Source organism: Mobula hypostoma, chromosome 21, assembly GCF_963921235.1.
Source record: "Mobula hypostoma chromosome 21, sMobHyp1.1, whole genome shotgun sequence".
Lineage (NCBI taxonomy): Eukaryota > Metazoa > Chordata > Chondrichthyes > Myliobatiformes > Myliobatidae > Mobula > Mobula hypostoma.
In genome coordinates, this window is record NC_086117.1 from 16,055,303 (window position 1) to 16,070,424 (window position 15,122).

Genomic DNA, 15,122 nt, shown 5'->3' on the forward strand with positions numbered 1-15,122 from the left:
GCCTAGTTTAGCACGAGCATCTGGGTGGTTCACCATTGTAATGGATCATTTCTCATAATTTTTCCTTCAGTAAGACTTGCTCTTTTCCAAAAGGTTGTTAAGTCGGGCTACAAGCATTTCTTTAACTCTGACAGTTAAAAATGAGGAGTTTCCTTTGAAAAGCTGTAATGTAAAATCCAGATATCATGGGCAATAAATTGGGCTGATCGATTTTTAGCAGGTCTGATGTATGGTTGCCCAGAAAAAATTATCACTTTATATTTAAAGGCAATAAATTCTCGCTTATTGTAATGCTGTGAGCATTTGCTTTTTACCAATCCTGAAATTTTTGGGAAGATTGCAGTTGGTCAATAGGTCAGAATTAGTCAATAAGAAGTGTGTAAGAGCTGTAAGAGTGTTAAAACATTGCAACCCTGCAACAATCAGAGAACGGCATTATCCCTTAAAGGCAAGCAGTGGCTTAAAATGTTGGAGCATGGTACTAAACGTAGTAATTTTTAATTCACTAATTAAGGTGCATTCCAGTTTCTAGGCAAATTGAATTAGTAACTTGCAAATACATGTTGTTACAGATGTGTGGGAGAGAAAGGAACATTATCCATTAAATTCTTCATGTAATGAGAGCTGTAAACTTGAACTTTCAAGAAAACAAACCGCGAACAGATTGATGTTGATGAAGGCATTACAATTACACATTACAGTTCTTCTCTCTGCCTGAGCAGAAGCATCATTTTTTGCTCTTGCAATTGATGCTCAGTGAAAATGATTGCTATTCTTGGTCCTTTTGAAGTAGCTTTGCTCTATTTTAAGAATGTGCAGTCTTTTTTTGTTGCATGTTCTGATTTAAGTGTCCATTGCTTTTATCTCTTGTGCAGAGTCTCATTAATTGCAAGTTACTGACAGGCAACATGTGCACACAAATCTGTTCAGTTTCCTCATTTGATATCCTTTCATGAGGCTTGACATATTTGTAAGGCAGGGTCAGTGAAGTATTTGCAAAGAATTCCCAAAATGAAAGAACTCACGGAAATGAAGCATCCTTGGTAGCAAAAGCCATGCAAGGACCAATTCTGACTTTTCCGGCTGGGAGTATTGACTTTAAAAATTTAACAGAAAGTGGGCAAATTTCAGGATATTTCAAAAAATGTTGGCCCCATCATTTTTGGATACTGAAACACCATGGCTGCTAAAGATACTCAGCAGTTCAGTCAGAATCTGTGGAGAGTTTTGTTTCCCTTTAATCAGACCTGAGACTTTAATTCTGTTTCTCTCTCCATAGGTTCTGCCCAACTTGCTGAGTATTCTCAGCATTTTGTGTCGTGGGTCTTGAAACTGAGTTAGGATCCATCTTATGATTGGGCGATTGCTTGGTGGGACAGCTGTACTCCGTCTGCAGGGCTGATTCTGAACCCTTTTGCAAGTCCCTTTAATTCTAGGCCTCACTCTTACTCTCGCCCTGGTCTATCTGTAGCCTCCTCCACTGTATAGTGAGGCCCAAAGTAAACTAGAGAAACAATATCTTTCTTCTAGGCATTTTGCAATCTTTTGGAATGAATGAATTTTCCAACTGCTGTCTTGCAATTTCCCATGTTTCATATCTGTCCCATTTTCACCGCTGTTTCTATATCGTGCCTTGCTAACTGTACTCGTGCTCCTAATCAGTCTCCATTCTGTTTTTCATGTTGTACCTCATTCTTCCCTTACCCCCCCCCCCACCAGCTCAGCTTTCAAAAGCGATGTCCCTCCACTCTACCACTAATTCTGAGAAAAGAACTTTGACCCAAATGTTGACTGGTTTTTTTTTTGCAGATTTTGTTTGGCTGGCTGAGCCCTTCGAGAATTTCCAATATTTCGTTTTAGAATCCATCCTGTATTGAAAAAATGACCGCACTCATGCCTAGTGTAAGAGTGAAACTGCCAAGAGTTCAGTGGAGGTTTATTTTCTTAAGTTTGGAACTCTGATATATTGGCATTTATTCCATGTTTTCTGTCTGTTTGATCGTGATCCTGGTAGAATCAGAATCAGATTTGTTATCACTGACAATTGTCGTGAAATGGCATGTAAAGACTCAAAGCAAGAAATTGAAAGATTCCTCTGAAACAGCAATCCTATGATCACAAAACTGAACTCAATCCTGCTACAACATGAAGTGAGAACTGGAGGAAGAAATTTCAGAGCACTGATGCCTTGAACTCTTCAAAGGATTCATTACTACATAAGCAAATTTAGTTACATTTAGTCCTGTGGCTATCTCTCAGTTACAAAGTGGTGGAAGGAAACATGCTGTTAGTTAATGTTTAAGTAAAATTACTTTTTTGGATTATGGTTCAGATAATAACGAAAAAGTGATAATTGCAGGAAACATTTTCATCATCATCTTCCACCATGGTACTTACATTAAAGAACTGCAAATACATAAAGAACAGCCACTAATTCCACAGTATGTATTTTTTGAAATGTTGCATGAAGATTGCTTGCTAACCATCAATCGCATTATCTCATCTACACCACTCTCATGAATTATAAAGTGATCCGATCTGAAAATTGCCCAAGAACCATTTATTCACAATCTTGATGGAAAACATAATTGACTAAATTTCATCTCCAGACAGTTTCCATTGACAGGCCACAGAGAAGGCTTTTGTTTTTATATAAAATAGATTTTTTGTTTACTTGCATTTTACTATGTTGAATGGGATGTACAGTATCTCATTATTTAACATAGAAATAACTGACTGAGCAATGTTTTATCTGTCTATTCCTTCATTTTTCTCCAAACAAAAAGCTATCTTTAAAATTATGTACTGATTTGATAACATGTTTACTACTGAAGAAGCAGTAATGTAAACAAATACAAAATCTCTTTCTGAACATTTTAGATAAAATTAATTTGAATCTATGCAATTCATTCTGGTCATGGAAATCTACAGGGCGGTAGGAGGGAATTTTCCTAACATTGCCACTTCTTTGACAGATCAAACTAAAGATAGTCCCACTCTTCTCCAGTCATACTGCATCGATGTGATCCGGAGATGGATTTTATCAGTGATGTTTAGTCCATGGCGATGGTTGGAGCCCGTCTGTCCAGTTGAGCTCAGATGCTTCCCTACTTTACTTCCTTACTACTGAGCAGTCAAAAGCCAGGAAAATACTGTTCACAGGACTGAATGAAAAATAGAAAGGACAAGATTGGAAAATTACAGCAATGAACTGATAAAAAAAACCTGAATGAAAACCAGATGTTAGAGAGGCTGAAAATACTTAATTGGATTTATTTTCTGTAAATGAAGTGTTCATTTCTATAAATATAGAAGAGTTTTTAAAGCAATTTTGGAACTGTAATTCTGTCTGTAAAACCAATAAAAATCAGAAATCCGGCAACAAGGTAAAGTATTCATTTTCCTAGCTCTTTCTTGGATACACTTATATACATTTCAGTTTTGACCTAAATAACTGATTTTTCCAATGAATCAGTTGAACATTGTAGACAGTTCTCTCAAAGGTCATGTTTTCCAGCTTTCTTTTATTCTCATTTCTCTCTCAGGTGACGGATCATGCCACTACAGCATTGCTGCATTATCAGCTGCCTCAAATGCCGGACGTAGTGGTCAGGTCCTTCATGGTAAGTGATGCACAATCAGAAACTCAGCTGGATTTCTCTAACCCTCCATGTATGCGTCTGTCCTCCAATTATGTGATATTTAAATTTCATGCATTTAATGGGTCTTAAAGTGGGCCTCAGTACTTCCCATATTTAAATACTTAACCCCAAAACAGAAGGGTTCTCAAATCAGTTTCTTTTTATGTTGCTAGATAATCCTACTGAGTTCTGTGGGAGTAAAAGAGAAATTAACTCCATAAGACTTCTCTGTCCAATACTGTACTGCCATTTCCATGACATTATAAAATGCCCTATACAGATAATCTGCTGTCATGTATCCTTCCTCTGCAAGATTGCACAGACTCACTTTCAAGGACTCAACAACTCATGTTCTTAGTATTACTTAACTGCTTTCAAAAAAATTATTTATCTATCTATTGTATTTGCGCAGAGCATGATCTTTTTTTACATTAATTGCTTGTCAGTCCGTGTTAGTTTTTCTATTGTACTTCTTTGTTCTATTGTGAATACCTGCAACAAATGAATCTTGAAAGTATATGGTGACAAATACGTACTTTGATAATAAATTTACTTTGAACTTTGAATGATGCTGAAATAAACTAGTTGTAAGAACTTTTTGTGGAAGCTGTAAATAAGAGTGGGCATCATGGTAGCACAACAGCTCAGGGTGTTGGAGTTTGGAATTCAATTCTAGTGTCCCCTATAAGTAGTTTCCCCCATGAGTACATGGGGTTCCTCTGGGTGCTTTGCTTTTCCTTCCACAGTGCAAAGATGTACCAGTCAGTAATTTAATTGGCCATTGTGTTACAAGAATCACCCCTTGTAATAATGGTCAGAGAGGAACAGAGAGAATCTGTAATTACCAATAAAGTACCTTTATTGAGTCAACAGAAGAACCTGTGAACTTGCACAACAGAATATCTGTGTGCACACTTCTAAATTTTCCTGACCTTCCATGAACAGTCAAAGAATAGAAAAGAAACAAGTTAAAAAAGAGTTTCTGCTGCTGGCCACGTATTCCTCATAGTCTCATTTCGAATCTCCACGTCCGTGAGGCATCTCACTTCCACAAAGGCGAGTCATCGCTGTCTTGTATGTGAAAACCTCTGCTTTTATACTCATTTCTTATCAATTCAAATATTGCATTCTAGTGTCATTGGCTATTGGTCGTGTATCTCACTTATAACACCTTTTTATTGGCTCTGCTCCAGGCCAGCATCCATTTATTGCCCTCCTCTCAGCAAGTGACAATCGGTATCTTATGGCCCTTTGTTCTCAATCAGCAACCAGCTTGAGTCATGCAGGGCAAATGCAGACCCCAACAGTCACAAACCTGCATGTTATATCCAGCCAAAGAACACCTCACAAATAACTTCTTATTTGTAAATGATCTCTTGTTCAGCAGATTACCTGAAGCATAATTGGCTCCACTCTAAAACACTGATCAAGCCAAGCAACTTGATCTCAGAACAGAGAGTCTATTCATAAAATGGCAGCCTCCATCTTCTTCCTTATGGCAAGAACAAAGACAATTGGTTTGTTTGCTTCCACTGTTCTTAACTCATTCAAATTCACTGATTTGTAGGCTGTAGTTCTTTCTGGCTAACAATTGTACATTGTCCTGTGCTTAAGCTAGGGTTAAATAAGTGGGTTCCTGGGAGGTGTGCATCGTTAGGCCAGAAGGGCCTATGCCGTTCTGTATCTCCAAATAAATAAATAATGTTTTTATAACCTAAAACTCAAAGCTTTAGTTTACTAGCTCACTTAGAATGTTTTCCTTTAATCTTCATAGCAAGTGTTTGATGTTCAACATCCAAGTGAGTAGTTTTTGGAAGAAAATACATTTTAAGATATGATCTCAGCCATTAGTTCTATATTATTGACATTTCTTCCAACTGTTGATACTTCCTTGATTATCTGAGGTACTGATATATATTGATTTGATTTGGTATTGTGGAGGATGGGTTGATTGTTGCAGATACAAAGTAACTTAAAGAAATGAAGTGCAAGGTAATTACTCAAGACTGAAAAAATCTGAAAGGTTCTGCCTTAACCATAGACCCTTTCTTTTTCTGAACTTATAAAGGATGCGGTTAATCTAAAAATCATTTTTTGTGTGTGTTAAATTGATATCTCATTATAAATGTAAGAAATGCTGTACTAGTTTATGTACTGGAGGTCTCTCGCTAGTGTAGTCACATCCTGCCTGCAGCCAAATGAACTAACAAAGAACTCTTAAATCATCTGAAGGTCCTCTTGCTGAGCTACATTGTAACTTAAACCTGCTCTATCAGTCTGCATATTCCTCTTGTAACTACATATATCTCCTAAGTTCCAGGATAGAGACCAACTAGTTTTAAAATATGATCACCCCCTTCCCTGTCAGTCCTGAAGAAGGGTTTCAGTCCAAAACATCGACTATTTACTCTTTTCCATAGATGCTGCCTGATCTGCTGAGTTCCTCCAGAATTTTGTGTGCGTTGTTTTAAAATAGGTTCCTCTCTTTATTCCACTGAACGTCTCTGATTCTGCTTACAACATGATGGAGCCACAAAAAAACATGATTTTAATTTGGGGATGGGGCCAAAGAAACATGAAAATATCATTTCTGATGTATCAAAGCTAAAACCTTTCCTATTAATTCAGTGGTGAACTTCAAAAAGATAAAAATATGTTTATGTGTGTGTGTGTCTGAGTCTAATGAGAAAGGGAAGGTGATGGTACTAAAGAAATAGTAAAAATGTATTCCCGTTCTCTACTTTGTTGGCTCTATGTTACAGTAACAGTGACAGGGTTAATGTTGGCATTAAATTTGAGTTATTTTATAAGAAAATGCAATCTATTTTATGCTATTTTCATTTCGGTGGCTCCAGATTTAATAATAATCTCATCTGCAAGATTAAAACATAGTAGTTTCAGGTCTTTGGAGAATGCTCTCTTTTACCAATAAGGTCCTTAAGGGCTTTAGTGATACTTACCTTTTCACTAGCATCATGGTTCAGAAGGATATATAAGTTATTAATGAGTTTTTCAGCTGAGTCCCACAGATAAAACAATTAATTAAAGATAGCTTTGTAAGTAATAAACAGCCCTGATGTTTGAACCTGAATAGGATTTGTATTTTTCAGCTGTGCAGGCTCTGTCATATTGGGTCCTTGTGGAAATGAAATATTAAATGATGCCATATTTTTTCCACTTTTCACCAATATCAATATAGTTCACAGATATTGTATGTCAGAGTTTTAGTAATGTATATGGAACTGTTAAGACAATACCCACTAACACTGACCCTATTAAAATAAATGTGGTATTGTGTTTGACTTACTTTCCATAATTAGGGACGTATTATTTATCACTGTGGACCACGAAAATGAACGCAAAGTCAGAACAGTGTCTCTGGGACTATTGTAGACCTCATCTCATCTCATCATAAGATGTTCCTTCCAACTTCACTGTGCCCCTCCTCACACTCTTGTCTCTTATCTAAGTTTCATGGGCAGGGCTACCCAAAATGGCCCATATTGCTCTCTTCTCTAGTCCCATTGAACTCGTACCTTCAAACCTGACTCCCATCGTGTGTCCCCTTGTCCCTTCTTCTCCCACATCCAGGATACTTCTCATGCTCGCCACTATTTCAATAAGTTCCTAATCCCCTATCTCAACTAGCTCATCTACACCAAACATGTTGCGTCTCTGTGCAGCTTCATTTTCCCATCAGAGCCCTCTGTTTCTTTCTTGAACAAAGACCCAAATAGTTCTCCTCACTAATTCTCTCATCTGCTTGATGGAATTTGTTTGTGGCCTCAAGATTCCAATCACTTCTGCAAGTCAAAGGGGTAACCAGGAGCACTTGCATGGGCCTTTTTGTTAGTTGCATGAATAGTCCTTGCTCCAAGACTACTTTGGCACCCCACCCCTTTCCCTCGACCACCTCAGCTATTTTCCTACTGCATCGACAACTTCATTGATGCCATTTCCTGCACACCTGTGGAATTCATTAATTTGATCACCTCCCACCAGCTTCCACCCTGCCCTCACATTTGCTGGGCTATCTCTGACACCTCTCTTTTCTAGCTCTCTCTGTCTCCATCTCAGGAGACAGACAATGACACCTTCCATAAACCCACTGACTCCCACAGCTATCTCAAATATGCATCAAATATCTCAAATATATAACTTTGAACTTTGAAATGTGTTTCTTCCTGGAAACAAATTTTCACCTTGTGCTGCATGTCTTTTCTCAGCCTCCTCTCCCCAAACAGAATAGCACAAGAGTTTCCTTGTCCTCATCTTTCACTCACCAACCTCCACATCCAACATATTATCTTCGCCATTCCTACCAGCTCCAACATGCCTATTGATATCTTCCCCTTTCTTCCGCTTTTATACTTTCCACAAAGTCCACACTCTCCATGAGTCCCTGGTCCCCTTATCTCATCTCAACAATCCTTCCCTATCCCCTGGTACTTTCCCCAAAAAATGTAGAGGTGTAATACTTATCCCTTCACCTCCTCCCTCACCAACATCCAAGTACCTAAACAGCCCTTCCAGGTAAGGCAGAGGTTCACCTGCACTTCTTACAAACTTGTCTAATGCATTCCGTGCTCAAGACGTGGCATCCTCGATATTAGGAGAAGACAAACGTGGACCAATTTACATAGCATCTGTGCTTTGTCCACTGTCCACATGGCCATTTTGAACTTCTCGTTGGTGTCATTTAATTCTCCGTCCCACTCCCTCAATGACTTGTCTGTCCTCTGCTTTCTCCATTGCTATGGAGAGGCCAAGTGCAAACTGGAAGAACAACATCTTATTTTGCTTACAATGCAATGCTATGAGCATTAAATTTTCCAATTTCAGGTAACCCACAACCCTCAGTGTTCTTAGCACCTGTTCATCCAGTTTTCTTCTCCCTTGTTCATCTTTCCCATCCCCTCCCCATTCCTCAATCCCCATCTGGTTGCTTCTACCCATTTTCCCCTCTAAATCTGGTTCCACCAATCAGCTATAAGTCTCTGCACCATCTCTTCCTCGTTCTGCTTTCTTTTCCCACTTCCTCCTGATGCACTGTCTCAACCCAAAACACCAAGGTATATATTTTGCTTCCACAGATGTTGCTTGACCCTTTGAGTTCTTCTGCATTCTGTTTTTTTTTGTTCTAGATTCCAGCAACTGTGGTCTCTTTCATCTTCAAGTCTCACAATACCTCTGTATTGTGGTCACATGCCCTTTTGGAATTAGGTTTCCTCTATTTCTTATTTTACTGGTGAAAGTTATTAATTTTAACATTTTGATTAAGTAGATTTCCTGTGGAGTTTGATTAAACATGCTGTAATGAGCAAGATGATTAATGGGTCCTGTATGTTCCATCAGACTTGAGCAAAATAAAAATCGGCTTTCATGGTAATCACATCTTTGAGTACATGTCAGTGCCCTCAACATTTGTGGAGAATCAGAATAAAATAGATCTTTTAAAAAACATGGGATTTTGGTTGTGTTCACAGAATTACTGTAGCACAAGTCAAGACCTTTCTCTGACCTTTTAGGTTGGAAATGCAGAACTCCTAGTGAAGGATATAAGCTGGGCAGCTGTACAAGACAGGTGTTCCAAATGGTATCCTCTGGTCAATCCTGGAATTTGTGTGACTGCAGAATTTTAACTTATGAAACTTCAAAAGTAGAGATCTGTAAAAGAACTCAAGTGGAGCATAATGGTGCGCAAGCTGTTATTCTTGTTTAAAATTATTGATAAGCAGCAGGTTTTTTAATGAAATTTTAAAATTAATGTTGCAATATTCTTAAAAAGTTGATCTTTTGTTTCTCTGATTAATTTTTTCCAGACTTGGCTGCGAAGTTACATTAAATTATTCCAGGCTACATGCCAGCGATGTGGAAAATTTCTTCAGGATGGACTACCTCCCACATGGAGGGACTTCCGCACGCTTGAGGCCTTTCATGATACTTGCAGGCAGTAACATTTGACTCCTGGTCTAGTTGCTAAGGATCATATCAGGATTTAATGATGTATACTTCACAAGATTCAAAGACATTGATTTGATATGCCTAGTTTAAGGATTCTAAACTATTTCCTGCAGGGTAGAATGATTCTTCCACCAATTTTGTATTCAGAAAAAATTATTTTATTATAAAAGACCTTAAATTCATACGAATAGTGTTACATATAATTAGGGTATGTAAATCATTGAATTTAACATTTTAAGTGTAAATTTAAAAAAAATTATATCATGGTTTACATGTGTACATTAGGACTTACTTTAATACACGTCCTTTTTATTCTGCATTCATATCATGTTCCAGTCAAGCTTCTTTTACCTGTATACTCGGCTGACTGTGCTAAAATCAGAAATTCATAAGGCTCTTCCATTTAAGTGTACAGCCATTAATGTTTACAGCAAAGTTTTGCCAAGGGTTATGTTGTCTTATTCTTTGCTTTCTGCCACAAACACTTAAGATTGTTTCTTGTTTTCACTTCTCACCATGTAATTCTGAAATTCATTTTTCTTCTCAGTCATATTTTCATTTCATTAACTAAATTAACATATTTTAAACATATGATTGTAGAGATGGCTATATTGCAGTTATAAGACTCAAGGTAACATTTCATCATTAACTTCAGTTTCAACACCATTGTTCCTAAGACATTTGATGGACAGCAGGAAATATGCAGTTATTTTTTTGATACCTGGGGAAACTAATGTAATTATTCTTTATGAGAGGTAGCAGATAATTGTATGAAAGAATATCACACCCATCAGTCTATTCACATTTCAACATGGGGTTCTGGAATGTTCTTGAAGATGTCTTTGCATTATTTTTGGTGAGACAACAAGCAGAAACTAGACTAAATTGTCGAGTCATAATAGAAAATCATAATTTGAATTGGCCTTTAACCTCAGTCTAATGAGAGGTTTCTGAAGAGAAATGACCTAGGAAAAGATTGCCGGTTACTCCACAGGATCAGGCAAAATAGTGGTTACATTTGCCCAGGTTTTCCATGTCAGTTTTAGTCCATAACCAGTTGCTTTTTCTAATGGGCCTATGAGTATTCCTATACTTGTCTCACTTGAAAATGATGTGGATTGAGGTGCATCTAGTGCTTCAACAACATTTTCAAGAGAAATGTTACTTTAATGGTATAAGCAGGTAAGCTTGTTATAAATCTTGTTTTGTCATAGCCAGAATTATTTCATGTTGAATTGGAACCTAGAAATTCTCCATTTCAAATTGCATTGTGAGTTTTGAATGTCATGTTTTTTTTTAAAATACTAAATTGAACTGATGGACTTTTCATCGTCGAGTGCTTCATTCAATGATGTGATGGTTGGGTGAGCTATTAGCCTCCCACAGCAATTACGTGTACATTTTGTGTGCCACGGTTCCCAAGGAGACATTGGATTGTGCGTAATTAGGCACTTAGTGAGATCCATTAAAAAGAAGATAGGTTTAAGTGGAGCGGCCAGTGTTAGAGTGGGGTGTTAAGGCTTTGGCGCGAAGAGGCATAGACTGTAGATAGATTTTTTCAGTTATTTATTCTTTCTTTATTTCATATTGCTCATTTAGAGCAGTGGGGATGCCGGGCAGGAGAGTAGAATGCTCTTCTCGCAGGATGTGGGAAGGCGGCGAGACCTCCAGTGTCCATGATGACTATACCTGCAAGAAGTGCATCCAGCTGCAATTTTTAACAGACTGTGTTAAGGAGTTGGAGCTGGAACTGGATGAACTCCAGATCATTCAGGAAGCTGAGGGTTTGATAGAGAGGACGTACAGAAACAAAGAAAAATCTGCATATGCTGGAAATCAAAGTAATACATACAAAATGCTGAAGGATCTCAGCAGGCCAGGCAGCACCTTACAGCTACCTGGACTATACCTCATCCCACCCTGTCACTTGTAAAATTGCCAACCCTTCTCTCAATTCCTCTGTCTCCACTGCATCTGCTCTCAGGATGAGACTTTTCATTCCAGAGCTAATGAGATATCCTCCTTCAAAGAAAGAGGCTTTCCTTCTTCCAACAGCAATGCCACCCTCACCCACATCTCTTCCATTTCACGCATCTGCCCTCGCCCCATCCACCCGCCACCCCAACAGTTCTAGGGTTCCTCTTAACCTCACCTACCACCCCACCAGACTCCGCGTCCATCACATAATTCTCTGTAATCATCATCTCCAAAGGGATCCCACCACCAAGCACATCTTTCCCTCTTCTCCCTCCCCCCCCGCCCCCACAAGCATCAAGCACCACACCTGCCCTTACACCTTCTCCCTCATTGCCATTCAGGGCCCCAAACAGTCCTTTAAGTGAGGCAACGCTTCACCTGTGAGTCTGTTGGAGTCATCTACTGTGTCCAGTGCTCCTAGTGTGGCCTCCTGTATATTGGTGAGACCCATCATAGATTGGAAGACTGCTTCGCCAAGCATCTGCTCCACTAGAAAAAGTGGGATCTCCCAGTGGCCACCCATTTCAATTCTACTTCCCGTTCCCATTCTGACATGTCAGTCCAAGGCCTCCTGTACTGCCATGATGAGGCCACACTCAGCTTGGAGGAGCAATCACCTATATTCTGTCTGGGTAGCCTACAACTTGATGGCATGAACATCGATCTCTCAAACTTCTGGTAATTGCCTCCCCCCCCCCCCCCCAACTCCCCTTCACCATTCCCCATACCTATTTTCCCCTCTCACCTGATCTCCCTCTGGTGCTACTTCCTCTTCCTTTTCTTCCATGGCCTTCTCTCCTCTCCTATTAGATTTCCCCTTCTCCAGCCCTTTATCTCTTTCACTAATCGACTACCTTGTACCTCTTCCTCCCCTCTCCCCCACCTTACTACTCTGACTTCTCATCTCTTTTTTTCAGTCCAAAACATCGACTATTTACTCTTTTCCATAGATACTGTCTGGCCTGATGAGTTCCTCCAACATTTTGTGTGTATTAGGACATACAAGAAGGTAGTAAGGTGCAGGACACTGGGTAACTTTCAGGAGGGAAAAAGGAAACAGGCAGTCAGTGCAGAGTATCCCTGTGGCCATTCCCGTCAACAACAGGATACTGTGGGAGAGGTGACCTAGCAGAGGAAAGTCACAGCAGTCAGGTATCTGGCATTGACTCTGGCTATGTGGCTCAGAAGGAAAGGGGAGAGAAGAGGTGAGCTGTAGTGATAAGGGGTTCTTTGGTTAGGGGAACAGAAAGGGGGTTCGGTGGATGAGAAAGAGATTCTCAGATGGTATGTTGACTCACAGGTGCCAGGGTCAGGGACATCTTGTATCGAGCCCACAGCATTTATGTGCGAAGGTGAACAGCCAGAGGTTGTGGTCCACATCATTACCATTGACATGGGTGGGAGGATGACAAGGTCCTGCAAAGTGAATTCAGGAAGTTAGATGCTAAGTTAAATAACAGGGCCTCCAGGGTTGTGATCTCAGGATTGCTACCCATGCCACGTGTTAGTGAGGCCAGAAATAGGAAGATCTTACAGTTTAACATGTGGCTAAGGAGATGTGCAGGAAGGAGGACTTCAGATTTTTGGAGCAATGGGTTCTCTTCCAGGGAAGGTGGGACCTATACCGAAGGGATAGTTTGCATCTGAACTGGGGGAGGGGACTAATACCCTAGTGGGAATGTTTGCTTATGCTGCATGCAGGATTTTAAACTACAGTTGCCGGGGGTGGGAATCAGAGTGCCAGAACAGATAGTGGAGTGGTTGTGGAGAAAGCCTACATACAAAGTCAGGAATCAAAAAGTCGAGCATGGTGGAGTTAATATTCTGAGCTGTGGATATTTTAGTGTAAGGAGTATTATAGGAAAGGCAGATGAGCTCAGGGAAAAGATCAGCACATGAAATTATGACATTGTAGCCATTATTGAGTCTTGGTTGCAGATTGGAAGACTGCTTCGCCGAGCATCTGCTCCACCAGAAAAAGCAGGATCTCCCAGTGACCACCCATTTCAATTCTACTTCCCGTTCCCATTCTGACATGTCAGTCCAAGGCCTCCTGTAATGCCGTGATGAGGCCACACTTGAGATTTGTCTCCTTACAGGCAGCCACAAAACAAAGAGACCTGATAGAACCTGTGAAAAAGACCATCAAACACCCAATGTACAGAGGAAAAAAAACATAAATCGTGCAAACAATAAAAGCAAGCAATAACATTCAGAATTGAAGTTCACGAAAGTAAGTCCACAGCCAGGAAGGCAATCATCACTACAGCTGATCAAGGAGCACGTTAGTACAGACCACAGCCTCAGTTCAGCGCAGAGGAGAGTAAACAGCAGCAAGCTGAACGCCGGCCTGTCTCTCTCCCGTGGCCCGAACACCCTGACCTTTTCAATATGGCCCGTCACTTAAATCGGCCAAACTTCAGGTTGTTCCTTGCAATTAGACCAGGGGCCTGTCACTTCGACATGCTCTCAGGCCTGGGCCCTGCTGCTTCAATTCAGCCCATACCCGACCTTTCCAATGTGGCCTGGCACTTGGCCAAGCAGCGGATCATTCTTCGTTCTCCGTTCTCGGGCCCAGGTCTTGCTGCCTCACCTCACCTCAGTACTGCTGCTTCCGATCACCTTCAGGTCCATTCCAGTATTGGGCAGACATTGGTTCATTCCCCACTCTTGGGCCCAGGCCCCAACGCCTCAATTTGGCTTGTACCTACCACACCACAACCATGCTGCACCTTCAGTACTTCAGTTCACAGTGCAAAAATACCAGGTGGTACAGGCGGTTCAAAAGTTCAACTTCAAAAGGGAAGTAGGTTATTAATTGCAGTGATCATTTCCAAAAACAAAATTGATCAATAAAGTAGTTAATAGTTTTGTTTACTCCCAGCAAGACGTCGCTGTGCTTCACCTATGCCTTCTTAAATAAATCTGCATTGTAGTAATTTTATGTATTGCACTGTACTGCTGCTGTAAAAAAAACTAATTTCATGACATATGTGACTGATGATATAACTGATTCTGACTTGGGTCTCTATTGTGGACTGAGAGTGGGAAGGGGGCAGGGAGAAGGGAATCATGATTGGGAAAGGGGGAAGGGAGAGGGGAGGGAGCAAAAAGCACCAGAAGAACATTCTGTGACGATCATTAAACCAATTGTTTGGAATCAAATGGTCTTCCCTGGTATCTCAGTGCTGGGTGTGTCTGCACCCATGCTACCCTCCGCCCTGGCACTCTTTCTCTGCCACCTGTACCACACCCTTCCTGAGGTGCTCCACCCTCACCATTCCCAGCATGCTTTGCTCCTACCAGCTTTACAAACTCGCTCTCTAGTCCAAGGTGACAAAGCTGGAAAAATGGCTGACCATTGGCAGGTGAAACTTAATGCAGACAAGTGTGAAGTGTTGCACTTTGGGAGACAACCATAATAGGTCTTACATGGTGAGTGGTAGGGCACTGAGGTTTGCGATGGAACAGGGAGATCTAGGAATACCTATCTGTAATTCCAGATAGAGAAAGCTTTTGGCACATTGGTCTTCATAGATC

General features: G+C 40.3%; 1 protein-coding gene across 1 annotated transcript in view; it reads left to right on the forward strand.

Annotated features, from left to right (window-relative positions):
• med27 (mediator complex subunit 27) overlaps nt 1–14,632 on the forward strand; it is a 281,574-nt gene extending 266,942 nt beyond the window's left edge. The window contains exons 7-8 of the mRNA XM_063073488.1: nt 3,546–3,623; nt 9,464–14,632. Of these exons, the coding sequence (XP_062929558.1) occupies nt 3,546–3,623; nt 9,464–9,598 (213 nt within the window). The 3' untranslated portion in view covers nt 9,599–14,632. The remainder of the gene's footprint in view (nt 1–3,545; nt 3,624–9,463) is intronic.
• Nucleotides 14,633–15,122: the final 490 nt, after the last annotated feature.